At 38.5% G+C, this 27,284-nt stretch overlaps 1 protein-coding gene across 1 annotated transcript; it reads right to left on the reverse strand.

Annotated features, from left to right (window-relative positions):
* Window positions 1-26,499, reverse strand: SFK5 (src family kinase 5). Its single transcript, NM_001142381.2, is given in 12 exon segments — window positions 1-808; window positions 1,360-1,491; window positions 2,214-2,367; window positions 2,975-3,088; window positions 3,713-3,858; window positions 4,172-4,327; window positions 5,431-5,586; window positions 7,873-7,976; window positions 11,546-11,641; window positions 13,850-13,964; window positions 22,103-22,491; window positions 26,160-26,499. Coding segments are annotated over 11 exon segments (1,506 nt in total). The 5' UTR covers window positions 22,227-22,491; window positions 26,160-26,499; the 3' UTR covers window positions 1-599.
* Between the last annotated feature and the right edge of the window lie 785 nt (window positions 26,500-27,284).

Raw genomic sequence — 27,284 nt, forward strand, 5'->3', positions numbered from 1 at the left:
TTGAAAAAAGGCTTTGTGAAACACCCCCCCTGGTGCCACACACATATATTGAGGTCCTGAAGGAAGACAGTTTGGAAGGTCTGCCTCTCAAGCTCTTCATGAAATCATTTTCCTATGGCAGGAAGTTTCATATTGCATTTGCAATGGACTCATACAAGTAAATCACACATCAGTCACGAACTATGTACATGTAAAGGCCTTCTGGATAATAGTACTATGCTCCATTGAGACAAACTAGATTCCAAGATGTTGTAGAAGATCTCTTGTTGCTGCTTCAAAGACATCAAGAAGGATAGTTGGTGGTGGTGGTTGTTATTTTACCTGACTGCTAAGAAAGCATAAATGCCTGTAAGTAAGCAACCAGACGGCCAACGACTTTAGGTCCTTTAGGGACCTGGTGATGAGGATTAATGCCTTACCAAAGGGCACTAGCGCATCGCCTTGGTTTCGAACCCGGGTCACCGGATTACGAGACCACTGCTCTACCGAATGTGCTATCACGCCTCCTAGTTCTTTCAAGGTCCCTATCCAAGAGTATATGCATACAGAGATATCTTTTCCTAGCTATTGCAACAGAGAAGTACCATCCAAAGTCACAACTAAAATCCCTCAGGATCGTGGTACTCCGGTTCCGTTGCCACAAAGTAGTCATCAAGGAAATTGTAGAGAGTCTCAAAGGTGGGTCTCTGCTGAGGCCTTTCGTTCCAACACTTCGTCATGATGTCATAGAGAGAGTCCGGACAGTACATTGGCTTGGGCATGCGGTAACCGCTCTTCACTTCCTTCAAGGCTGTCTGGTTGTCCATGCCTGCATGAAGGCAAGTAGAGAGAATAAAACCCATTACAAATCCCATTGGAAAACCCATTGCAAATCCCATTGGAAAACCCATTGCAAGTCCGATTTGAAAACTCATTACAAATCCCATTGGAAAATCCATTCAAATTCCCATTGGAAAACCCAATGGAAAACAATCAAACATGAACTGAATAGCAAATGCACACGTAAAAGCCAATTATAATGAAGACAGATTGGAAAACAAATTTGGAAAATGATCAGGAAATATATTGGAAGCCAGTTGGAAAACCCAACATGGGATCCATGTAATACTCATTGGAAACCAACTGAGAAAACCCATTGAGAAAACCCATTAAGAAAAACCCATAGAGAAAACCAATTGGAAAAACCATGGAAACTTATTGAAAACCTACTGAAATTGTAAGAGTTCAATACATACATATAGTAATGAAAGCTATAATACAGGAAGGCAAAATGATAATCCAAAACATATTGAGCAGAAAAAAGAGTGGTTAAATGCTATGAAAATTCTGAGATACAACAATTTTTCCCTCTCAATTTACCTGGATAAGGAGTCTTTCCCTTAGTAGCAATCTCTGACAGGAGAATACCGAACGACCAAACATCAGACTTTATACTAAACGTCCCATAGAGGGCAGCCTCCGGAGCTGTCCATTTGACTGGGAATTTAGCCCCTGTTCATTCAAAACATAAAGATAAACTTGTTAGGTAATCAGAACATTATCCATCTACATGGGGATACTTTGGGAATACGACAAAATATCTATGAGATGCGACAGAGGTTAAAGATGAAGACCAGTTCTGGTCGTGCGATTGCATTGTGAAAGAAACGTTGTGGAATCGATCAGAAAGGGTTGATCATCTAGCATTTTACAGGAAATTTAGCCCCTGTGCATTCAAAACATAAAGATAAACTTGTTAGGCAATCAGAACATTATTCATCTACATGGGAACATTATTCATCCTAATTAATTTATAACAGTATCCTATCATACCAGTATCACAATTCATGAGCCTTTTTTTATTTCTAGAAAAATATAAAAAATATTTTTTTGAAATAACATAGAATATGGCCAGTTTCGCCATGCGAGAACACATGCAAAATAGAAACAAAGCAAATTCATTGCAATCATCATTTGCCATAGTCACAATTTATGTAAAAAAAACCTTGCAAAATCTCAAGTAAACACGCCCCCCCCCCCCCAAAAAAAAAGAAACAAAGAAATACATACATGTGTAGATATCTCTCACATGAATACAGTATCTTTCTGAGGTAAAATGTTTGCCGCTTTTCAAATATGTGAGTATACTACAGCAACAAAAGCATGCTCGACTCCATACCCCCAAACTTCCCCCACATCCATGTCATGAATACAGAACTGGCCAATCAGCTCACCTTTTCTAGCCACATAGTTGTCATCTTGAACCAGCTTAGCCAATCCAAAGTCGGCTACCTTAGCCTCGTTGTTATGGCCAATCAGCACGTTCCTGGCGGCCAAGTCTCTGTGGACATAACCCTTTGACTCCAGGTAGTTCATCCCTCTGGCAATCTGGTAGAAACGATAAAGGTTATCACTCATTTCTCATGATGATGATAATAATAATAATACTGATATATTTTAATTACCCAGGGTAGCCTTATCAGTATCCATACCCATAATACTGGTCTCCCTGAGGGCCAGCTATCATATGATTACCCCGGCTCTAGCCGAGCTACGATGAGGCACTCAAGTAATTTCTTCCTACCGGGTACCCACTTACTACACCTGGGTGGAGAGTGGCAAATGTAGAATAATATCTTGCCAAAGGACAGGTTCTGTACCCCTTTTGCAGATCAATGCTAAACATTCATGAACCTACTTTTGAATTTCAAGAAGAAAGACTTGCTTTCTCTATCCAAAAATAAAAAGGTTTTGGTAGGTGAATCTCCGTACCGCACTGAAAAGAGTTTTATGCAAAATAACATGAAGTTTAATTACCCTAACCATGACAATTTTCTGTATTAAATGAGAAAATATCGGTAAATCTACTGGAAGAGAATGTAATAAAAACACACTGCCTGAAATTTTAAAGAAGGAATGCATGAGATGTATGGGACAGAGGTGATTTATCTTGCTGCCAAGATAATTTTGACGACGAAATGAGTGAAGTACATACCTGTGCTGCGATATCTACAAGCTCCCTCAATCCAAGATACTGCCCACCTCCTTCCCTCAGGTATCCAAGTAAGCTACCATTGACCATTAACTCTGTAATGATGTAGATGGGCTCCTGCATAATGAAATTTAGTTAGAGAGGGAGAAGGGAAAAGGATAGAGTAAAGGAAATAAAGGTTGGATAAGAGAAGAGAAGGGTATAAAGAATAATAATGGTAAAAAGAAAGATTGTGTAATTCTGTTTTCTGTTACACATGCTAAAGGCTGATATACTTTGTTGTTCAAAGCAAAGCATTGACCTCTGAAAAAAGTTACAGAAATTTTTTTGTTGTTGTTGTTGTAGTGTGTGTGTGTGGATGCATTCACATCATGTTGACTTGGCAACACATAGGACTGAAAAGCCACAAATTTCTTATGGGCAGCCAGAAAGGTGGTAACAAAACCAAAAAAAAATAAAGGTGAAAAAAAAGGATGTGTGATATGTTTACTACTTATTCATTTTCAACCTCATGGCCACCAGTAGTCCCATAGTAAATTGTAAATCAAATTCAGGCCTAAATGGCAAATTTTCTAGCCTGAATAATGAGAGCTGTGATATCTAATTCTTTCTTCTTCTTTAGGATAATCTGCCTCCTTCACTGCTGAAGATTCTTGCATATGTGTGGCGACATGGGAATATTGATATGGGGATATTGATATGGGGATATGGGGATATTGATATAGGGATATAGATATTTACCTCGTCCGAGCAGATTCCATACAGGTTGACTAGCTTGACGTGTTTAAGCTCCTTCATCAAGTTTGCTTCAGCTAAGAATGCTTCTGGTGACATTGTTCCTGCCCTTAACGTCTTCACGGCAACCTCTACCTTGCCATCGTAGATACCTGGAAGGATAGAATTACAGAAATATGAATACATGGGACTACAACCTTCACACACAATAGGGGCTATTATATTGCACATACTAAAAAATCTTGCTCTACGATTGGTCAAAAGTTTATCACGTGATGAAACATAGTTTCGCACATTACTGATGGGAGAAAAAAAGTTTGTTGCACTGTGTACTATCTTAAAGGCAGCAGTCGATTACCGGTACCGCGGTGATGTGGCGCAAATTACAAATTAAATTTTATATTTTGCGTATACGTCCGTACGTAAGTACTGCGTGAACAAACGCAACCTGGGAATAGTTATTACCTTTCCATACTGCTCCAAACTGCCCCTGGCCCAGCTTGTCCAGGAGTTTGAGAGAGGACCGAGGTAGCTCCCATACCGCGTGTCCGAGGGTGCGTGTGTTGGGGGTCTGTTTGGGGCAGGGTTTAAGAAGCTTGGAGCATAGACCGCCTGGTTGACCTGTTGTTTACAATGATAAGATATGATTACCGGTAAACATTTTTTTTTTCTTTGGTAATGTTTCAATGAAAAACATTAAAGTAGTCACCCGAAGAAAATTCACGACAACTGATAATTATGGACAATTATATATGGATGGAAAGATTTTCTCTTGAAAAACATGAATAATTTGCTGAAAAATCATATACATGTAGATATCATGGAAAGGCCTAAAACGCTTTGTGGCTGTGTCTCGCAGAAAATCTGGATCTCAAAATCAATATTTTTGAGAGATGATTACTGCTGACCCTATATTTGGAAGAGGGAAGTTGTTATATTGATCAGTAAGGCTTCCCCTTCGCAATGATATGAATTTTTCATCAATTCAAAACACTTTTGACTCTTCGGGTGACTACTTTAACAACTAATTATTATAAAACAAAATTTTTGGGGTATATCTATTCAAGATATGAATCTATCAATGTAGAGGTGTTATGGTCTAGTGGATATATCTCTGGACTGCAAACCACAAGGTACGGAGTTCAAGTCCCGCCGCGTCACTAATGTCCCTTGCCAAGACATTAAACTAGATTTGCCACACTCAACCCAGGTGTTGTATCAGTGGGTACCAGGTAGGATTCGTTCCTTGAATGCACTGAGCTAACACTGTTGTAATAATATCCAAAACCCTATGGAAACGCATAGAGATACTATAGTATATCATAATGTGATGTGCTATACAAGAACAGCATATTATTAATATTCTCATCATTATCGAAATTAAATTAAACAATTCAACTCCATGTCTATGTCCAAATAATCCAATGAATGGTGATAACCAGTACACACTCCGCTGTCATCATACATAGGCTAATAATTTAGCAGTTCCAATGCAAAAATCACAATAAATTTTCAGGATTTTTTGCATGTTGGAGGGTTAGTACAGTAGAAGGAATATAATAACTAATAAGACTGTAGGTAAATAACTAATAAGAAACATTTCATACAAAAATTACGCAGTTTTTCATCGACCTTCAACAATGTTATCGAGTCACTTTAACAGGGGGTACTGACAGAACATATGCTATGATATTGGACAATGTAAATTCAAGGGTTCAACTCACTGGTATGAAATTTGACCACATCTATGACGGTGTTGAATTTCCTCTGTGGATTAATGAAGAAGAGTTCGCTCCCGTCTTTGGTCTTGTCTACCCTGTAGTTCTTGATTGTCGGTGGGTGACCGTGGTCTGTTTCCCTCACTGTGAGTGCGTACGTACCTGAGAATAACAAGGAATATGAACAAGTAGTTTAATGAGGATTAATGGAGAAGAGTTCGCTCCCGTCTTTGGTCTTGTCTACCCTGTAGTTCTTGATTGTCGGTGGGTGACCGTGGTCCGTTTCTCTCACTGTGAGTGCGTACGTACCTGAGAATGACAAGGATTATAGTACAGGGCAATTCCACAGTAATGGAAGGACACTCAGACAAGATTTTTAAACTTCAGGTTCATACTAAAAGAACTGTTTTATTAGTATAAGATGTGAAACAGTACAGATATAATACCTATATAAGTGCCTTTAATTCTCCCCCAAAAAATTGTCATTATAGTTAAGTAGTTTAAGAATGTGCATATTAATTATCTCGGTAACGGAAGGACATAAAAATGGACATGGTTTTTCCAGTTAATTAGTGTTTATCCAAACTTTGTGAAGTTGATGAAGCTTTCCACTTGACTGAAACACATTTTGTTCCCCATAGTTTAATACATACTAATAAAACATTTCTTTTAGTATGAACCTGAAGTTCAAAAATCTTGTCTGAGTGTCCTTCCGTTACCGTGGAATTGCCCTACAGTCAAGCCTGTCTATAGTGACCGCCCAAGGGAAAAACAAAATGTGGTTTTTGTAGACAGGTTCCTTTAGTTTTTACTGTTTATTGATTTCTATACAGATCATCATCACTCTGTGATAGACAAAATTTCATACATATTTAGTTTACAACTAAATTATTTATACCCCTTGTAAATTTGTTTTTGTGTTTTTCGTAACTCAAGAATGGAAGGTGGACTGGTTGAATTGGGGCCTTTGATAAATACTTTCAGACGTTCAAACTTTAATACACCACATTGTCAAGAAGCATAAATCGGGGCAAATCTGTTTTTTACATACTTGAAAAATTACAAAACCTGTTAAGGGTATAAATAATTTAGTTGTTAACTGTATGTATACATGAAATAGTTTATCTGGGCCCGTCTTGCAAAGAGTTGTGATTGATCCAAATCAATCGGAAGTCCTCCAAGTTGTAGTTGCGATTGTTGAGATTAATATCGATTCTTTATAAGGCGGGGCCCAGGTCTCTGTTATGATTTCTTTTTTTTACAGTGATTGTATCATCTTGCACCTTTGTAAAAAATAAAAATAATTAAAAAATGGATATATGAGATATGATAATTTGGGCATATTTCTATTATGTACATGTATCTGCAAGGAAATATATCTCTAAGAATATATAATAGTTTGCAGGCAAAAACGGTTAACAGTTTAATGCATAACACAAGGTCTGAGCTAGTACTATACTCTATAGGCCAATTACTGTACACTGCATAGCTACACAACCAGTATAAAATCAGCTAGTCTTCACTTGATACACAATATTTATTGTAATAAAGTGTCAAATATAAAGTCTGCTACATGTAATGTATATATAACACATGTGTCCACATCAATCAAACAATACAAAACATTGAATAGCAAGAGCCTTTTAAACTACAAGTACATACTTGAGATAATAGCTATCAAACCACACAGAGTATTAATCAACGCAAGTGCTAGCTAGAGCTATGCCACTAAAGATTCAAAAGTCTAGTATTACTACGGTATATATTGTACAGTACACCTGTAGGTACAAACTTTGTATGCGATTAAGAGCCATAAAGGACAAATGGTCAGTGCATCAGACCAAATTGCATGTCATGGCACTACCGGTAAATAGGCTACCTGACCAATAACTGATTAAAAAAAATAATTCATGTTTCCAGTTTCATATTATAATACAATATACAAAAATAAGTCAAAATTATTTAAACATAAAAGTAACTTGTGAGTAGACTACTCAACGCACCTGTCACACTAGCATGACATAGGGCCTGCACGTAACCCAAGTCTGGTGGAACCCAAGTTCGACTTGAGTTCTGTGTGCCCCATTATGTTATTCTTTATTTTCTTCATACTCCTTATACAGCCCGGTGAAGTGTTTGAGGTTGATTTTACACATTCTAGATATGTATACACAATGTTTGTTTAAGTTATTGGTGAAATAATTAAGCTTTACATCGAGTTACAATTAAGCTCAAAGAAACTTTAATTAGTTGAGAACTACTTAACAATACATGACAATCCATCTGTAGCATCCATAAATCGGATGTATCTATGATGTAGTACATGCCTGACATATCACCACAACGTGGTGTTATTCACTTTTAGACTTAACTGAAGCTTGAGATATCATTACAATAAATACACTTTTATAATAGCACTCATTTTTCAGTCTACATGTAGATTCTCACCTGGTCTCGTTTCACTTTCTCTGACAAGGAAGGTTCCCTTGGGTAGATTATCAGCCTGTAGTCTCATGATGGCCTCACTCCGCGTACACGAACCAAAGAACCATCTGAGATGGAGAGAGGGAGAGAGAGAGTTGGAGAGAGATAGGGAGAGAGGGAGGGGAGGGAGAGAAAAGATGGGATGAGAGGGAGAGAGAGAGGGGGGGGGGAGAGCAAGGGTAGTGATAGAAGTGATGAGGGAGAGTAGGGAGGGAGAGTAGGGTGGAAGGAGGGGAGAAAAAGAGAGTGAAAGAGAGAGAGAGAGAAAGAGAGTGAAAGAGAGAGAGAGAGAAAGAGAGAGAGAGAGAGAGAGAGAGAGAGAGAGAAAGAGGGAGAGAGATAGAAAGAGAGAGAGAGAGAGAGAGAGAGAGAAATAAAGAGAGAGGAAAACAAAAATAGAGAAGCGAGATAGGGAGGGAAGGGAAGGGACAGAGGTAGAAAGAGAAACAGAGAGAGAAAGAAAAAGGGGAGAGAGAAAAGTAAAAGTGAGAGGAAAGGAGGGGAAAGAAATTAGGAGGCAATAGGGCAGAGACAAAGGGGAGAGGATGAGAAAGCCAGGGAGAAGAGTGAGGGAGAGGAAAGGGAGATGAGTAAGAAAAGAGAGTAAAAGGGAGAGAGCAAGAAAAAGAGAGAAAATGAGAGAAATATATTTATTAAAATCTGACACAGTACTTTAACTTGTATACCATATGTGCATTCTTGTACATTTACAATAACACATGTCATAATCCAACAGTGTAGTATGTCTACCAATTTATATCACTTTCTATCTCAATTCACACAAGAAACAAGAATTAAATGTACATGTTGTTCTCAAACATGAAATACGCCTAGCGTTTGAGTCATATTAAACATGAGATATGCCTACAGTGCAGGAGCAAAGTCCAAAAAAGAAGTACACATGTCTTCAAAATGGCAATTCCCCTAAGCTTAAAGATAAGATTGAGTTCTGGTCATGCGATTGCATTGTGAAAGAAATGGTGTGGAATCAATCAGAAAAAGTTGATCATGTAGCTTATATGTATTGGTGTGTACTGCAACTTTCTGGAATCATCAAAATGATAACAAAATTTTGGCCCAGTCTTGATAAAGTTACAAGCACTGTACACAGAAAGATGTATATAGGGCTACACAAACATGTGGCATAAAAATCTGTCCCGATCTTTATGATGTTATATGCCATATTTAGAATATGAAAGCATTTGAAGAGCCATTTTCAGGGAACATTTTTTATCTGGTGTTCTTCCACACTTGCATATAATAACAATGATGACGCTCAATTTTTCACATTTTGCGTGTATTCTCTATGGGAAATGACTTTTCCTCAAAATTGGATTCTACATTCCCGTCTTTCGCGAGCAATATCTCCGTCGTTTTAGCTTTTTTTTTGCTGAGCTTCGAGTATGTTGTAGCTGAGACAATAAACTATCACAAGTGTGCCCTTTATTTTTCGATCAGATGATGGGATCATGCTCATATTTCACTTGCAAAGTGGAATTTAAGAATTCCAATTTCCGTTCACGTGTAATCGATATGGGAAATGTTTTGGTATATCGGTAACGCACTTGACTTCCGACCTCGAGGTCCCTGGTTCGAGTCCGGGCGTCTCCAACAATTTTTTTCTTCACTTTTTTTTTCTTTTTGACCTTTCACTGATAATAAGCATTGAAGACAGACCACCTAATTCATCCTCATGATGAATTAAATTTCTAGTTACTGGTATTATTATTATTATTATTATCATTTTTTTATTTATTTATTTATTTATTTATTTATTTATTTATTTATTTTTTTTTTGGGGGGGGGGGGGGGAGGAGGCGGTTGTCTAATAAAACAACTCCATCATAAATTGACTATATGTATATGTACATGCTAAACAAGTCAGAATTACTTAAAAATGACTATGAGCAATCATTTTTTTAAACAGAATTCCTCAACCGGAACTCAACCTTTGAGTTCACCTGCTCATAATGCTCTACATATCACGCGTGATTGGATCATGTTTCTTTGTACGATAAGGGTGAATTGGAAACAATGAATGAGCAATTGGTGATAGTTGGTAGTCTGTAGGTTCAGACCCTTGTAAGTCATAGTGCATAACGGGTTCGGGAGAGTCTGAACTACATGAGTGACGAGACTATGCAGACTGTACACTCTACTGCATCCCATAGGCTATGTACTGTACAGTAACTGCTACTGGCACTGAGTCTGAGGGAGTCAGGCTTAGCCCAAGGCTTTATGGATTTGTGTGTTTAAACTCCTACACCGTAGTTCAAATGTCAAATTAGAGTCTCTGCGGGCAGACTAGGCAGTTGGCAAAACCTGAACCATTCCTGTCGCGAAACACAGACAGGATGTGCAAACAGTGCAGTCCCAGACAATGGTCTCTGTGTAGTGTCTTTCATTTTGCGAACATTGACACAATCAGGGAATGACACGGACATTTAGATTTGTCATAATACATGTGTAGCCAACAGGTATATGCATTGTTAAACATACAGCCACCAAATCTGAATGTATGAAACCCTCGGACAGCTGTTGTAATTTGTAAGAGTTTCATATGCCGCAAAATAATGAAATCAAAACATTAACTTTAGGCAATTTGGGAAAGTTTCTTCCTGTGAAAGGAGCAATCATTAATAAGCAGAAGTTCCAGAATTATGTTCACTACATTTAGTCATTTACATACTTTGGTGTAGACCCTACTTTTATGGTAAATCTCAATGTTGCTGTAATTTACTGGAAGATCTGCCTTTTTCTTCAAGGGGGAGGTGGGGGGGGGGGGGAGAATTAATGCATAGTTTTCTTTTTTTATTGGAATAAAGTCCACTTCCTCTTACTGATAGTGCACAATACAAACACATACAAGTTCATGCCAGAATTGAGTTAATAGAGCAAATTTCCAGGATGTTACGATGTAAGCTACATACAGATACATATAAAAAAAAGTTTGAATTTAGCCTTACAGCCTCTCTGTGTGGTATGAATATAAACAATGAAAAGGTTGGATTGTAGTATACTCTACCAATATTAACCTACATTTAGCTCATCTCTCATCAAAATTTGTCCAAAACTTTCAATACTGTACCAAAAACTGACAATACAACAGTACAGTGTACAGTAAAACCAGGTTCATGTAGAACAGTGAAACCTGTATATAAGGACCGCTCAAGGGAGACAAGATACGTGGTCTTCGTAGGCAGGTGATCTTTATGTACAGGTTCCCGTCGAACAGTGAAACCTGTATGTAAAGACCAATCAAGGGAGACAAGAACCGCAGTCAGGTGGTTGCTAAAAGCAGTTTACATTGTAATTGTAGCCATTTTCATGTCTATACAGTGCGTCCAAGAAAAAACGAAACCGAGAATTATCAATGTTTTATCTTAACTTAATCACAATTATAATTGATAATGACACATATTTCCTCTGTCATTTGATGCAACTCATATGATGCATATTTCATGCATGAGTGATTAAAATGAATATGAAGAGAGGAAACCAAAAAGAAATTATAAATGTGACTAAGTTATGACAAAACATTGATAGTTCTCGGTTTCATTTTTTCTGGGACGCACTGTATAAGAATAAAAACTAGAGTAAAATAAATGAAATAACTGAATAATGACGTTATACTTACTCTTCTACCTCTAAGGAGTTGACAGGTGCGACATAGTTGCATGGGATGTAACCCTGGACATTCGTTCTGGTTGAGGATGCTACCCACCAATCACCACTACAGAGAAAGAGAGATAATAATAATAATTATAGGCATTTCTATATAGCGCCGGCTATCTATAAATTCTATTCCGAGGCGCAATATTACCCCGGCTTTACTCTAGCTGCCATTACAGCGCTCCAGCGTTTCCAGGAATAAATTCCTGCCAGGTACCCATTTACCTCACCTGGGTGGAGTGTGACAAAGGGAGAGAGATGGAGAGAGAGGGAGAGAGATGGAGGGAGAGAGAGAGAGAGAGAGAGAGAGAGAGAGAGAGTGAGCGGAAGTGAATGGGGGGGGGGAGGGAAGGGGGAGGATAAAGACAGAGAGAGAGGGAGAGAGAAAGAGGGAAGGAGAGGGAAGAGGGAGAGAAAGAGAATGGGCAAGGGGGAGGGAGAGAGGGAAGGGAAAGATGGAAGGGGGAGAGGGAAAGATGGAAGGGGGAGAGGGAAAGATGGGAGGGGGAGGGAGAAAGAATGGGCAAGGGAGATGAAGGGATGGAGGAAGGGTAGGGAACGATGGGAGGGGAGGGGAGAATGAGGGAGAGAAAATGGGCAAAGGAGAGAGAAGAATGAAAGGAAGGAGGGAGAGAGAGAGAGAGAGGGGGGGGGGGGGGGGGGAGAGAGACAAAGATGTAGTGAGAATGTCCTATTCGGATTACACTATACACTCAACACATACATCATAATCAGAAGTGTACATGCTTTGCATGGTAGCCAAAGACCTGATGGATGATTTCAAAGCACCTTTTCAAAAATGAAAGTATTTAAAAAAATCAATTAATCAAATTAATGGACATAAAACTACTTTATCAAACCACATGAAGACAGATACTCTAAACATTTGATCAATTAATACCAATTCTAGACAATTCATTCTAGTATACATGTATGTCCATTATCTTTAAATGTCTAATAGATTATGAAAATGCTCCATTGTTTGGAAAACAGTGGTACACGTTGATCAATAATCTAGAAGATAATTCATAACCCATATCTCAATGATAGTGCTTTCACTTTCTTTGGATACCAAACGTGATCTCCATGTATATTCATGGCCGTTTTAATGCATCTGCGAAGGTTAGGATACAATTTCTTTATTTGGCAAGGATATTTGAAAATATGCAGAGTGTACTCACTGGGAAAGTTACATGTATATATGTGATGATAAACTGTATAACATACTTGAAATATGGATATCGGGTACTTAATGATTTTGCATCCTTCTTTAAACTATTATATCTCAACGTTAGCTTCTTGATGTCTGGCAGATAAGCAAAAATGTTTTTAAAATTTCTTGTTCTTTTGTTGCAATTCTGATTTAATACAAACAGATTTTTAACCGGTGTTTTCATCAATTATATTCAGTTCATGGATTCACATTCAACAGTACTACAGATATTTACTCAAAATTATGCAAGGAACAAAATATATAACATTCTGAATAACAAAATGTGATATCTAAAAAACAGGCTTATCATTTTAAAATACTAATGAGAAGGAATTTGGAACTGAATATAGAGGCATAAGTCTGTGGTTAGAGGAATCAATAAGTATACATACATGTAAGTATTACAATGAGGGCTTAGATATTACATGGTTATCCATACTCATTTCAACTTTCAATGTGAAAGTGAAATTTAATTTCATGAAGCTGGGCCCTTGAAATTCTGTCAGATATTTACAAGGGATATATTAAAGCATGGTTTATAAACACTGTAGATTAGTTTCATTTAATAATACATGTTATAAACATATTTCAATGGGCTTATAATGGTGCATTAAAGATGACAATTAAAGTGATGACTCATTTTATTGTTTATGGTGTATGCTTGTTCAAGTTCAAATACTCTTTGTGACGTGTACAGTGCAAGAGTAATTCAAATTGTCAATCATTATAATTGGTAATGTTCCAGTTACATGTACTTTTTGAGATTATCTAAACTATTTTACTGGTGAAAAACACCTACATGCAAATGTACAATCACATGAATGTTTATTTCTCATGATTGTCATTTGCCACTTTTGGTTCCTTTTAAATGTAACTTTTGTATTAATGTAAATGTGAATTTGTTATTGTTTTGTGCTCTTGGTCACAATGTAGGCAGTTTAATACACCTGTATGTGTGCTTTTAAAAATCTAAATTCATCATCGCTTTTATTATTATTTTATATCAAGACTGCAAGACCATTCTTGGAGAAATTGAAAGAAAAAACTCAAACTTACGACTGGTCGAATACTTTGAGCACTTCTCCTTTCTCGAAAGACAAGTCACCATCGTTCCTTCCCTGGAATGCGTACAGTGCAATGTAACTCATTTCTGGGGGCCTCCATGGAACAGCTGGAATGGGAAAAAGATCATAGAATTCACAAATCATGATGCATTTATCTAGAAGCGTTTGTCTTCACCCGGGTGAAGACAGAAGTTCACCTTTGTTCATTCCTTGCAATGCACACAGTGCAATGTGACTTAGCTCTGGCTGGAATGGGGAAAAGAAACATTTAATCTAGAAGAGTCTATTCAGAGCAGTGAGCGATTTAGCTCTGGTTTAAAAAAAAAAAAAACACATAAATATCACTGTGAGAAAACCACACTTATACAGTGCGTCACAGAAAACGAAACCAAGAATTATCAATGAATAACAAAGGTATGTTTGTTATTAAAGTTATGCTTGCATTTCCATAATTTGATTAAACGAATTTGTTTTCACTGGCTGCCTGCCGTAGCAACAAACAGAATTGACAAAAGACTTAACTCTGTTTCATAGACGATCAGCCCTGCATCAAGTCGTTTGTCTTCTTCAAATGAAAGAGGAGGATCTAAGCTTTACAAATATGTGTCATTTATTAATTTTAATTGTGATTAAGTTATGATCAAACATCAATAATTCTCGGTTTCGTTTTTTCTGGGACCCACTGTACAACAACGAATCCTAAAAGAGCTACCCGGACGGAAAGTTATAAGAGAAGAATCCTAAAAATGACTTTCTTATAGTGAAAGACGGAAAGACCATCCTGATACCAAGTTTGTAATTTTAGAGAAGCATATCAGTGAATGTAAAAGAAAAGATCTGATAAAGGATAAGATAGTTAATATAAAGGTTCACAATTTGATCTATCAATCGAGCATTCAAATTTTACAAATGTGAGTTAGTGCACCTCTCCATTCATATTGTACTTATTTCCATATATTTCCATTTTTGCTCCTATGAAATTATTTCACCATACTTGTCTCGCACCCTAAATGTTTTAAGGGTAAAAGTTTTTAATCTATCCTATCCGAACCTATCCGATGAAAATACTACTTTATAATTATATCAATGGAAAGTCGAATATTTTTTGATACCAAACAAATGGAGTGCTGCTCTGAACATGCAACGCAGTCGTTGTTAATAAAACAGGAACCTATAGTGTAATGTAAACACTCATTTCTCTTTGAAGAGCAGATTTACGTAAACATTCATTTTCTATCAAAACATTTTTAAGTACCGGTAGCTACTTCAAAAGGACATATACCTGTAGAGCAACATAGGCTATAGATTACTTATATCCAGCCATTTATCATTTGTTAACAAAATCTTTACTTATTAGGGGAAGGCCGTAATTAAAAGCAGAAAATGAAAGAAACAGATTAGTGAAAGGTTTCAGGAAAATCAGATAAAAATAGGAAAGCTATGAACTTTTAATGCAAATTCATGACATAATATTTAGGGTGTACTTCCTTTTCAGGGAAAACTATGATTCCAGTCTTCTTTTTTGGTGTCACATCAGATAAGCCTACAACCATAGTCTACATGTACATTATACTCTGTAATTATTTGCAAAGCCGTTGGGCCATTGATAAATGATTTTTGTTTGAGCATGCATGGTTTGAGAAGGACTTTGACGTTTGCATGGTACTGTATCTTGTTTGCTTCCTTCATTTCAGATGAAAGGTTTGGGAATCAGGATGTAATCTACTTCTTTTTAAATCTTTTTTGTTGTTGTTCCTGTAAAGGTGATCTGTGTTTAACAAGCTGTGCTCTCCTACAGACCACCTCTTTTGCTACATTTTTAATGTCTTTATAACTTTCTTCTTAATTGTTCATGAATTCATTCTTGTTGACGATGAACTTGTTGTTACTGTTCATGAATGTATTGTTTTCAAGCAAGAGGAAATAAATAAATAAATCATGAATCTTGAATCTTGATGTAGCGACAGACAGATAGCATAGCTCGTGTTTGCCAAATAACCTGCTGTTTCTGATCCGGGAAATTGGTCAGATTACAGAATAGCGTGCTATCTGCTCGAGGAAATCTTCCTAAGATATCTTGGGCTAGTTTGCAAAATAGCCCGCTATTTGTGGTCAGTCTTCACCAGCCCGCAGACTCGCACTATGCGCGATCACTGAGCAAAATTTTTTGAAGCTCGAGTTTCAAGCCGATGAAGACGCCATAAAATTGTAACTTCGGGCTAATTTCCAAAATCACAAAATAGCGGGCTATTTGGCCAATTCGGGCTGATGAGGACAGACCTATTTAAGGGCATGAAAATGTGACATGGACTCTGGCTTGTAAAACATAGGTATTAAACATTTAATTGTTTCCCTGTACAAATTCCACATACTTGATGGCTCGTAATGTGACGTAGTTTGTGGGTCACATGCTTAAATCCCTCCCAAAACCCACATTATGAAATCAATCTTTGTAGCAGTTATCTCTGTGGGATCATTGGGATCAACTTGAAAATTTATCCATACAGTTCGTACTTTTATGGTACCAAGTGCACATAATTTCAAGTGATTCAACCACTTCAAACTTATTTCATGGAAATCTGTACGCCCATTTTGTGCGCACAACACTGTACTATGAAACATTGCACAAGAATTGGGCCTTCCCCTTTTATTGCCAATCTTTTTTTATCTGTTTATTTTAGTTCTTCCTGGGTCTACACTTGATCATTGACACAAAATTGTCAATTGCTCCTGATTGCTCCAAGTGTCTCTTCCTGTACATTTAAAAAAAAATATTGGGGGGGGGGGGGGCAATCTTTTTCTACTTCAAATTCCTGAATATCTACATTTAGTACAGGTATGTAAGAGCCTTCTCATAAGAACATCAACAGCTATTCTGTAGTCTTTGTCTTTAGTTAATATTTGTCATGTAGAACACAATAACCATTTCCTTCTTTTGGTTCAATACAGGGCTCCATACACCAAGCCTTTTTTTTTGGAAATGGGTCTAGTAGATTGAACCTGTTAAAAGTCTATGCATGAGTCCTGTGTTGAAAAGTTTGAAATTTGGGCATTATGGGGGATGTTTCATCAATTAAAATCGATCCCCCTCCTCCCTGGACTTACGGTATGTAGATTTTGGGCACCCATGTGTCCTGGATGCCTGGACATTACTGTCCAACCCTGGTCCAATGACGCAAGCCCCCATCTTAATCCTAACCCCAACACTAGCATGTAACCCCAGTGGAAAGTAGAACCAAATGACAGCCTGGGCTGGGTTTCATGAAACCGTCATCAGTACAAGTCCACCGACATCCCATCAAAACATGTGTTAAACTTAATACACATATTTCGATGGGATTTTGGCGAACTTATACTTACATGTATGACGGTTTCATGAAACGATGCCCTAGCTGTTCCTGAGACCATGGACCTACAAAGGCTCAGACTAAAGGAAATGTATCCGAAGCTCATATTTATGGAAAGTCTTATAAAGAATTATCGCCTAGCGAAAGGAGCGTGCAGACTACAAAAACAAAATGATACAAAGATACATGTAGAATAACCAACCCTCAAATCACAATAGAGTAGGCCTACCGAAGCTCTGGGATGGGGTGGGGAGGACGTGTTTTTCGTGGGCTCCCGAACTTTCAGACGTAACTTTGGTTTTAGCGCTCGATAAGCATTATAACTTACATCGATCTACGGATAACAACACTTGGAAGGCGATTTGGAGAAAATCTGGATTTTTTCGTCATCGATGGACCTCATTTTAAAGCAAATCATTCGTAAAATTTGCACTTTTATAGGATTTAATTTTTTTTCAAATTTGTTTTTCTTCGTGTATTCTTGGATATTTGTTTTGAATATTAACGCGGAGAAGCACCTGTTACACATACGCATAGCAACAGTATAGCGCATTGCGCGCACTTTTCATCAGTGTGACGTCATAATAAGAGACTGTGTGCATGGACTGTCTACTTATCTTTCACCACTGCTGAGCTGAGTGTGACGTCACAATAGAAGACTCTGCTGAGTGTCTACTTATCTAAGCGTCCACGTCGCGGGGCTGGAAACTGGACATCGTCCTGAGCTAATTCTACCACCACCATCATCCATCCATCTCATCTACTCTTACCAGCAAGTAAATATTATCTAATAATGGCTCCCACTGATTGTCGCCGGAAGCATGCATCCTCCTCAGGACGGAAGGTAACAGTGATGTCCATCAACACTGAGGGGTTTTCAACAGCGAAACAACAACTCATTGGAAAGCTCTGCAAAGAGAACGACTGTGTAGCATTATGTCTACAAGAGACCCACAGAGGCCACCAACACATTCGACCGAGGATTCCTGGAATGAAGTTGGCTATAGAGAGGCCACATGAGAAATATGGAAGTGCTATCTTTGTTAGGAAAGATGTGATCATCGATCAGACCTCACTGACTGAAGAGGATAACATAGAAGTCCTTGCTGTCAACATGGGGAAACTATCAGTCACTTCTGTTTATAAACCTCCGGGATCTACATTTGCCTTTACTGAACCTCAATCTTTCGACTATGACCTTGTTAATGTTATTATTGGAGATTTTAACAGCCATAGCACCTCGTGGGGATACGAAGAAACAAATGAGGACGGTGACCTTGCTGAGGCCTGGGCAGAGGCACATCATCTTGACCTAATCCATGATGCTAAGCTCCCCCATTCCTTCAATAGCTGTCGATGGAAGAAAGGTTATAATCCAGACCTATCCTTTTCAAGTGAACGAATATCATGCCAAACCAAGAAGAGAGTCCTGGAGCCAATACCACATTCACAACACAGACCAATAATCGTTGACATTACTGCTGCTGTGGTACCTCAGAGAGTTCCCCTACGACGCCGTTTCAATTTTCGTAAAGCTGACTGGGAGAAGTTCGCCATCGATCTAGATGAAGCTTTATCTGATCTTGACCCAGTCCCGGCAAACTACGACCAATTCGTCCGGACTGTACAGGAGATATCCAGGAAGCACATTCCACGTGGATGTAGGGAAAACTACATACCTGGATTATCAGCTGAAAGTGCCTTGATGTACAAGGAGTACATAAAACTCTACGAGGAAGACCCCTTTTCAGAGGAAACCTTGAGTGCAGGTGAGCTCCTCATGGCAGCAATATCAGAAGAACGGAGGAAGTCTTGGCAAGATCTCATTGAGGGTATTGATATGACGCACAACAGTAAGAGAGCTTGGTCTACCATTAAGAAAATCAGTAACGATCCCAAGAAGTCTACACCCCATTCTAATGTTACTGCAGATCAGGTTGCCCACCAACTTCTCCTGAATGGCAAATCGGCACACAAGAAACGCCACAAAAGGAATCCTTGGCCACAGGTTGACACAGAATCTACCTGGTACTTTAACAACTTGGAACTCCAGACGGCTATCGACTCCCTTAAGAATGGCAAGGCAGCTGGTCTTGATGACATACGTACAGAACAGATGAAACATTTTGGGCACAATACACAGGAATGGCTGCTCTCTCTGTTCGACAACTGCGTAACCCTCTCCCAGCTTCCTAAAATCTGGCGGAAGGCCCGTGTGATTGCTATCCTCAAGCCAGGGAAAGACCCTAACGAAGCAAAGAGCTACAGACCAATCTCCCTGTTGTGCCATCTCTTCAAGCTCTTTGAGCGCCTCATCCTGAACAGACTGGGGCCAGTCACAGAACAACACCTGATACCAGAGCAAGCAGGTTTCCGACCTGGAAGATCGTGCACTGGCCAAGTGCTAAATCTAACCCAGCACATCGAGGATGGTTTCGAGAAGAATGAACTGACTGGAGTTGTGTTCGTCGACCTGACAGCTGCCTACGACACTGTTAACCACCGTATACTTCTCGACAAGCTCTATACCATGACAAAGGACTCCCATCTGACTAAGCTTATCCAAATGCTCCTGGAAAATAGACGCTTTTATGTTGAGCTCAACGGGAAGCGCAGCAGATGGAGGAAACAAAAGAATGGTCTACCTCAGGGCAGCGTACTTGCTCCTGTCCTATTTAATGTTTACACCAACGACCAGCCAGTGTACCCAGGGACAAGAAGCTTCATCTATGCTGATGACCTTGGCATAGCAGCCCAGAATTCCCACATAGACAAGATAGAAACAACTCTTTCATCAGCCCTAGACAACCTGACAGACTACTACAACAACAACCATCTGACGGCTAACCCTGCCAAGACCCAGGTTAGCTTGTTCCATCTCCGCAACTACAACGCTGGGAGGAAGCTGTCCCTGAAATGGAACGATGTCTCATTGAAACACTGCGACCACCCTGTCTACCTTGGAATCACTCTTGACCGAACCCTTTCATACAAACAGCATGTTCAAAAGGTGAAGGGTAAAGTTGGGACAAGGAACAACCTACTACGGAAACTGGCAAACTCATCTTGGGGTGCCAATTCCTCCACGCTGAGGTCAACTGCTCTTGCGTTGTGTTACTCTGCAGCAGAATATGCCTGCCCTGTATGGGGAAGATCATCCCATACAAAGAAAGTTGATGCAGCACTCAACGACAGCTGCAGATGCATCACTGGCTGCCTCAAGCCCACGAATGTGGACAGCTTGCACTCCCTGGCCGGCATTGCTCCATCCGATGTCCGCAGAACAGTTGCAAGTAGGATTGAACGCAGCAGACAAGTTGAGGACACCCGCCATCCCCTTTACTCGCATCAACCGGCCCCTACCCGCCTGAAGTCAAGGAAAAGCTTCCTTCATACAGTCCAGCCACTGTCACAACCTCCTCATTCAACCAGAGTGATCTTGTGGGAAGAGAAACGTTCTGAAAACCACCACCATGAAAAGCTACCAATCCCGACCAAGGAACAGCTGCCCCCTGGCCATAGATGTGATTGGAAGACGTGGAAGTCCCTCAATAGGCTTCGCACAGGTGTGGGGCGATGTAAATACAACATGAATAAATGGGGATATACTGACGACACAGACATCAACTGCGAGTGTGGAACATCCGTGCAATCCATGTCACACCTATTAAGATGTCCACTCCTAATCGACCAATGCTGCCTGGAAGACCTGGTGGCAGCAAATGAGAAGGCTCTCCAGTGTGCCAAGGCCTGGCAGAGCATTTGAGGACACGAAAGAAGAATACAAAGTGTATATATCCTTATCTTGAACATGATATTATTTATTTTTGGTGCTTGATAAATCTTTATAGATATTTATCACAACTATGAAATTTTAGATGGTTACCATTTCGTGTTTTTTTTTTTTTTTTTTTTTTTTTTTTTCTTTTTTTCTTTTTACTTTTTTTCTTCAGTTATGAGTTATGAGTTTTTGATCGATCATCGGGTGGGTGGTACATGTACGACATTACTTATTATAGGCTCTGTATAAGCTTGGCTTGTTAGAACTCTTGTGAGTAATGTGCCGCGGGATTCCATATCCTTAAACTGCTGGCGAACAGAGCAACAAGACCAAGCTCTGTAATTATTAGGATCTCTGTCCAGTAGTGCCGTGTTTGTGCCATCTAACTGGATCGACCAAATCAATTGATTCATAATATATGTATATGCAATATTTTTTCCCGTAACATGAGATTAATTTTAATAGTTTCATACTATTAATTAAATGTATTGTTAACTGTAACTGTATAATTGTTTTAAATGGGGGCACGCTACAAGAGTCCTATCTCGCACCCCGGGGCAACGTGTCTGACACGGCCGGTTGTAGCAACTACTCCGAAGATCAAGATTACAGTAATCTTGATCTAAGGAGACACAAACGAACGAACCGAAGCTGTGACATCATAAAAATCTATTTTTAGAATTTCTCAATTTTTTCTTCGTTTTCCAAAAGAGCATCGAAAATAATGTCTGAATGTCTGAATACATATATGTCCTATGGGAGCTCAGTGTTATAGTGCTCTGGTTCCTAATGTTATGAACCAGAACAATATAACACTGAGTTCCCATAGGAAATACATTTATTCAGATGGGCATCTCAGCCAATACTTAATATATTCAATTGGTTTTCGACATTCAGACATTATTTTCGATGCTCTTTTGGAAAATGAAGAAAAAATTGAGAAATTCTAAAAATAGATTTTTGATGATGTCACACTTCACCACTCTATATCATTAAAAAAAAACTATAAAAAAAAACAAAAAACATATATACATGTATATACAGTGAATATTCATATTATATCATTTATACATATATATTCAGTGCCAAGAGCGCAGAGCCGTGCACTGAAACTTACGAGGAGGCTGATCCGGTTTCGACTGAAAGTTTGAAGATATATTTGGTTTAGGCTGTGTTGCGTTGGACGAGTTCGTGTCAGTCGATCCTCCTAACCGGAACAGTTTTCTTAAGGCATTTCCCATTTTGACAGTCTCTACAAGGTGTCTGAGAGAATGACAACAGTCACGTCGTCGTTCGGTCTACAAATCTTCAGATTTCCTCTCTAAGCTGATAAATTGAGTCATCTATGCTCGATTAAAGTTCCCCTTTCGGAGGTCAAAGGTCATCTCTTCATCGATAGTACAAGCTGCTACATGGTAACATGTATACAAGAGTAAAATGTAGAATCCTGCAAATCACTGGAACATTGGGGGTTGGCTTTCAGTTGAATTGCTATGTTGGGCAGACCTGTTAGGATGAGATAATACCAAAAAAAAAGTAAAAATCAAGGAAATATTCTTTTTATTTCATTTGGCATGTTTTTACAGTTTCCATTTTGAAATTGTTTAGTATTTTTTTAAATTAATTCATTAACAGGTGCTCACATAGAATGATATTTTCAAGGCTGAGGCTTTTGCACTTTTTAGAGAATTTTTATTTGCTGTTTGCCCAAGTTCATTCAACCCTTTCTGTTTCATGTTTCAATAAACATGTAAACATTTCTTGGATACACAACATATACAATTTATCCGCTTTACAACATTTTATGGCCTTGAAAAAACTTAAGTAGAAACAATTATGTCCTGGTTGTGTACTTTTTCCAAAAGCATACAAATTTAATGCACATTGAACATCAAAGACAGTATTTAATAATTTTCCTGTGTACTTTTACCAAAGCATAAAATGCACATTGAACATCAAAGGCAGTATTTAATAATTTGCCATGGCTGTGAAAGCATAAATTTACATAACATGCTAATTGCCCGTCTACACAGACATTCATGTAGTATACATCTAGATACTACAGGTAGAGTACAAAGTACACTGTAGATGCATCTGTTTCTGAGATTACTTTCGATTTTGATTTTCAAATAAACCAGTATTTTTAGATGAAAATGAAAGCTGGAATAGTCTATTGATCTAAATAAAAAATATGACTAAAAATGTTGGAAAGATTCCAGCAAAATATATTTATCAGTACTTGAAGGGAAAGGTATAATGTTTTGATTAGACATTTAACTCACTTAAAGCTTGTATAATATCTTACTTTAATAATAGCCTCTAAAATTTTGTAATATCTTGCATCAATTTAGAACCCTAAATTAGGCCTATACACATGTGTATAGACAAATTTCAATCTAAAAAAATCACATGTCCATGATGTACTGTATAGGACGTCCTACATATCAGGCGCAGTATACCTTGTACATGTACATGTACATAGCCAACCCACTAAAGTTCAAGGTCATCATTAACATGTTAATCTAATAAACTGAAATAAAAAGGGGAAAACTGAACAATCGCTGGCCAAGTGGCTTCACTTCAATGATTCATTATCTCTTCCTTTCCTATATCAAGTTTGGGCAAGTTAAATGTTTGGAAAAGGATACGCCAAAGAGGAAATGTAACCACACTAAACGTAATCAGAACTCCGGAAATGACAGATTCTCCCTTATAATAACCTTTGAGCATTGTATTTCATGCTGTATTTTTGTTATAGTTGATTATATACGTGTCATAGTGCACAGTACAGATTTAGCTTTAATCTGCATTTTAGGTCACTGTCACAGTATAGAGGTTCTGAATATAGCTGCACTGGGAATGCACTGGTAGTGTTATTTTCTTTTAGATGCGCGTAGATTAGATTTTTCCATAACAATGTATTGAATGCACACATGTAGGCCTAAAGGTATGAAGAGGCACGGTCGGCCTCAAAGAAAGTAGCCAGTAATTCAACAGAATTTTTTATATTTATTTGTTTTTTTATTTATTTATTTGTGGTATAAAACAACATATGATTAGTAGTCAATGGATGAATTGTTCACATTTTACAAGCAAGTTTTAAAATTACATGAAATAAAATGGTAAAAATATTTAAACAGCAGATAATATGCGCTTTTTCCCACCCTTCTATCGAGTCCGTCCTCATCTTTCCTCTCTCTTTCCTCTTCTCTCTCTCTTTCCATCCATCCATCCATCCATATGATACCTCCCTCCCTCCCTCTGTCCATCCATCCCTCCCTCCCCCCGTCCGTCCGTCCGTCCCTCCCTCCCTCCGTCTGTCCCACTCTCCCCCTCCCTCTCTCCCTCTCTACCACTTTCCCTCTCTCCCACTCTCCCTCCCTCCCTCCGTCCATCCCTCCCTCTATCCCACTCTCCCTCCCTCCCTCCGTCCCTCCGTCCCTCCCTCTCTCCCTCCGTCTGTCCCTCCCTCTCTCCCACTCCCTCCCTCTCTCCAACTCCCTTCCTCTCTCCCTCCCTCCGTCTGTCCCTCCCTCTCTCCCACTCTCCTTCCGTCCGTCCCTCCCCCTCTCCCACCCTCTCCCTCCCTCTCTCCCTCCCTCCCTCCGTCCGTCCCTCCCTCCGTCCGTCCCTCCCTCTCTCCCACTCTCCCTCCGTCCGTCCCTCCCTTTCTTCCACACTCTCCGTCCCTCCCTCCGTCCGTCCCTCCCTCTCTCCCACTCTCCCTCTCTCCCTCTGTCCGTCCCTCCCCCTCTCCCTCCCTCCCTCCCTCTGTCCGTCCCTCCCTCTCTCACTCTCCTACCCTCGCTCCCTCCGTCCATCCCTCTCTCCCACTCTTCCTCCACACCCTCCGTCCCTCTTGGAGATTTTATCTGCAAGCAAAATTGTTGATAAATATAATTTGTTAACAAAAAGTTCATGCACTTACTGTATGTAGTGTGTACCTGTACGTGTATCTTATGGCTAATTAATAAGGCCCTACTAATTAACAATTTATACACTGTATGTTTAGACATTATTTGCTCCAGTGGATTAATTACAACTTGGCAATTATCATTATTACCTAATTAATGGATCTAGTGGGTAGTTGCGGTCAATTCATCATGAAAACTAATGATCACTACATGTACTCTCATTACACTGTATTGAAACTTTTTATTGGCAATAAAATGACAATTGACAAGTGCAGGGTGAAGTGAATTAAGCTATCAAAATTAAAAAGGAAGTTATAATGGAACATTATGGTCTCATAGTTGTTCTACTTGTGCCAAATCAATGTGTTTCTGGACAGCTTTAATTTTGTGAAGGGTCTGGACACCCCTGTCCATCTCGTCATTCATGTGCCAGATATTCTGTTTCTGCATTGAATAGCTATTTCTTATACCTTAGGAGCTAACAAACTATTTCCTATTTTGACTTCACACACACACACACACTCTCTCTCTTTCTCTCTCTCTCTCTCTCTCTCTCTTCCACTCTTTTAAACATTTTAACATTTCCTACTTCTGCAGTATCATTCCCCCTCCCTCTTCCTCCTCCTCCTTCTTCGTCTGCTTCCTTCAACATTGAAGATTCTTCTTCTGATCTCTTTCTCCATTCTCTATCTTGATGTCTCCATCTTGATGTCTCTTCTCTTTTTCCTCATCCTACTCCACTTTGTCTTGACTTCTTCTGCAATATCTTCTTTTTGATATTCTCCTTTCTTTCTCACGAGCTATTAATATTTCTTTTTTCTTTTTTAAACATTTTTAACCAACATATATGTTGGTAGCACATTCATAATCATAATAATATCATGAATTAAAAAAAAAAATAGACAATCAAACCTTGTTTTTATAATACACGAATTACATTAAATACAAAATCTACTGAAGACCAAATTAAAAAAAATCAAAAAGTGAAATAAATAAAGATGGAGGATAGAAAACTGAAAATACAGTCGTCTACAGACTAGTAGTCAGCTGTGGTAGTACAGACACATAGCGATTCAGTATTCATCATAAGTCCGAGTAGAAGTCTATATTTGCTCTCGAGTCTTGCAACTACTATAACTTTGCAAAAAGAATCATCATAAACTCAAGATACTGGAATTGAGAGAGAGAGCACTTTTTGAAAATGTGTAACTTTGTAAGGTCTACTTCCATGAAATCAAAGGTTGAAACTTTAATACGTACCTGTTGATCAACTTGATGCGAAGTATAAATGAGTTTGCTATTCCTGGCAACTCTGGTATCGCGCTTCTGTTCAGTATGATCCCTGTCTGTCCAGGTATACTTGGTCTTGGAGTTCAAACTACTATAAATTACCAGTAGGCTTAGCAGAAAATGTCCGGCAATTAATAAATTAGTCTCTTGAACATGAAGATGACAATAGGTCATCGATTCAAACCACTACTCAACTGTTCACTGTACATCTACTGTCTCAAAACCTGTGTTAATCATAATACCACTCGGAGCGCGCCGCAGATGTGTGCACAGGTAGGTACAGTGCTACCGGCAGCCAGCTACATATTGCGGATTCTTTTTGACTGTCCACTTCCGCATATTGTTTATTTGTCTAGTCTATTTCTGAGCTGATCAGCTTAATTTATTCACTTCTAAATTAAGAAAAATATAATCTGACGGGATTTTTCAAAGAAAATTCTTAACCTTCATCATGTCAACTTGTATTATCTTAATTGATGCTTGACTGTGATAAGATTGTTATGCCAGGAAAAAATATTAGGTTATTTACTAAGCTGTCATAAATTTAACTTTTGACTTGACATGAATTTATTTGTCAAAACTTATTTATCTATTGGTTGGTGGATGAAGAGGTATATGTTTCAAAACTTGTTTAATTTGTTTAAGTTGTTTAATTCAAGCATGATTAAAGTAACTTTACTTTGTTAAGTATTGGAACTGCCAGAGCAGGGGCCAGAAACCATGCAGGTCCACCGACTATTTTTGTTTGTTCCCCCACCCCTATACCCCACATCAAGATCAAAACATTTAGTGGTATATCATCGATCCCCATGGTGTCACTTCATATTGTTCGCTTGTTTGTTATAATGACGGGGCAACTTAGAGATTGTTTTTTTCATAAGAATTGTTATTCTTTCCTCTCATGAACAAAATTTCAAATAAAGTTTTACATTTTATTCAAAATTATACATCAACAAAATTACAAATACATTTTCACATGATCATACATTGTGATATAAATAATTACATGATTCAGAATATAATATAGAATATTAATATAATTTTTTAGTTACACATATAAATAAAGTGTAAAGTATTATTTTATTCGCGCGCGAC

Source organism: Strongylocentrotus purpuratus, unplaced genomic scaffold (genome assembly GCF_000002235.5).
Source record: "Strongylocentrotus purpuratus isolate Spur 01 unplaced genomic scaffold, Spur_5.0 spur5_scaffold_13, whole genome shotgun sequence".
NCBI classification, from domain to species: Eukaryota; Metazoa; Echinodermata; class Echinoidea; order Camarodonta; family Strongylocentrotidae; genus Strongylocentrotus; species Strongylocentrotus purpuratus.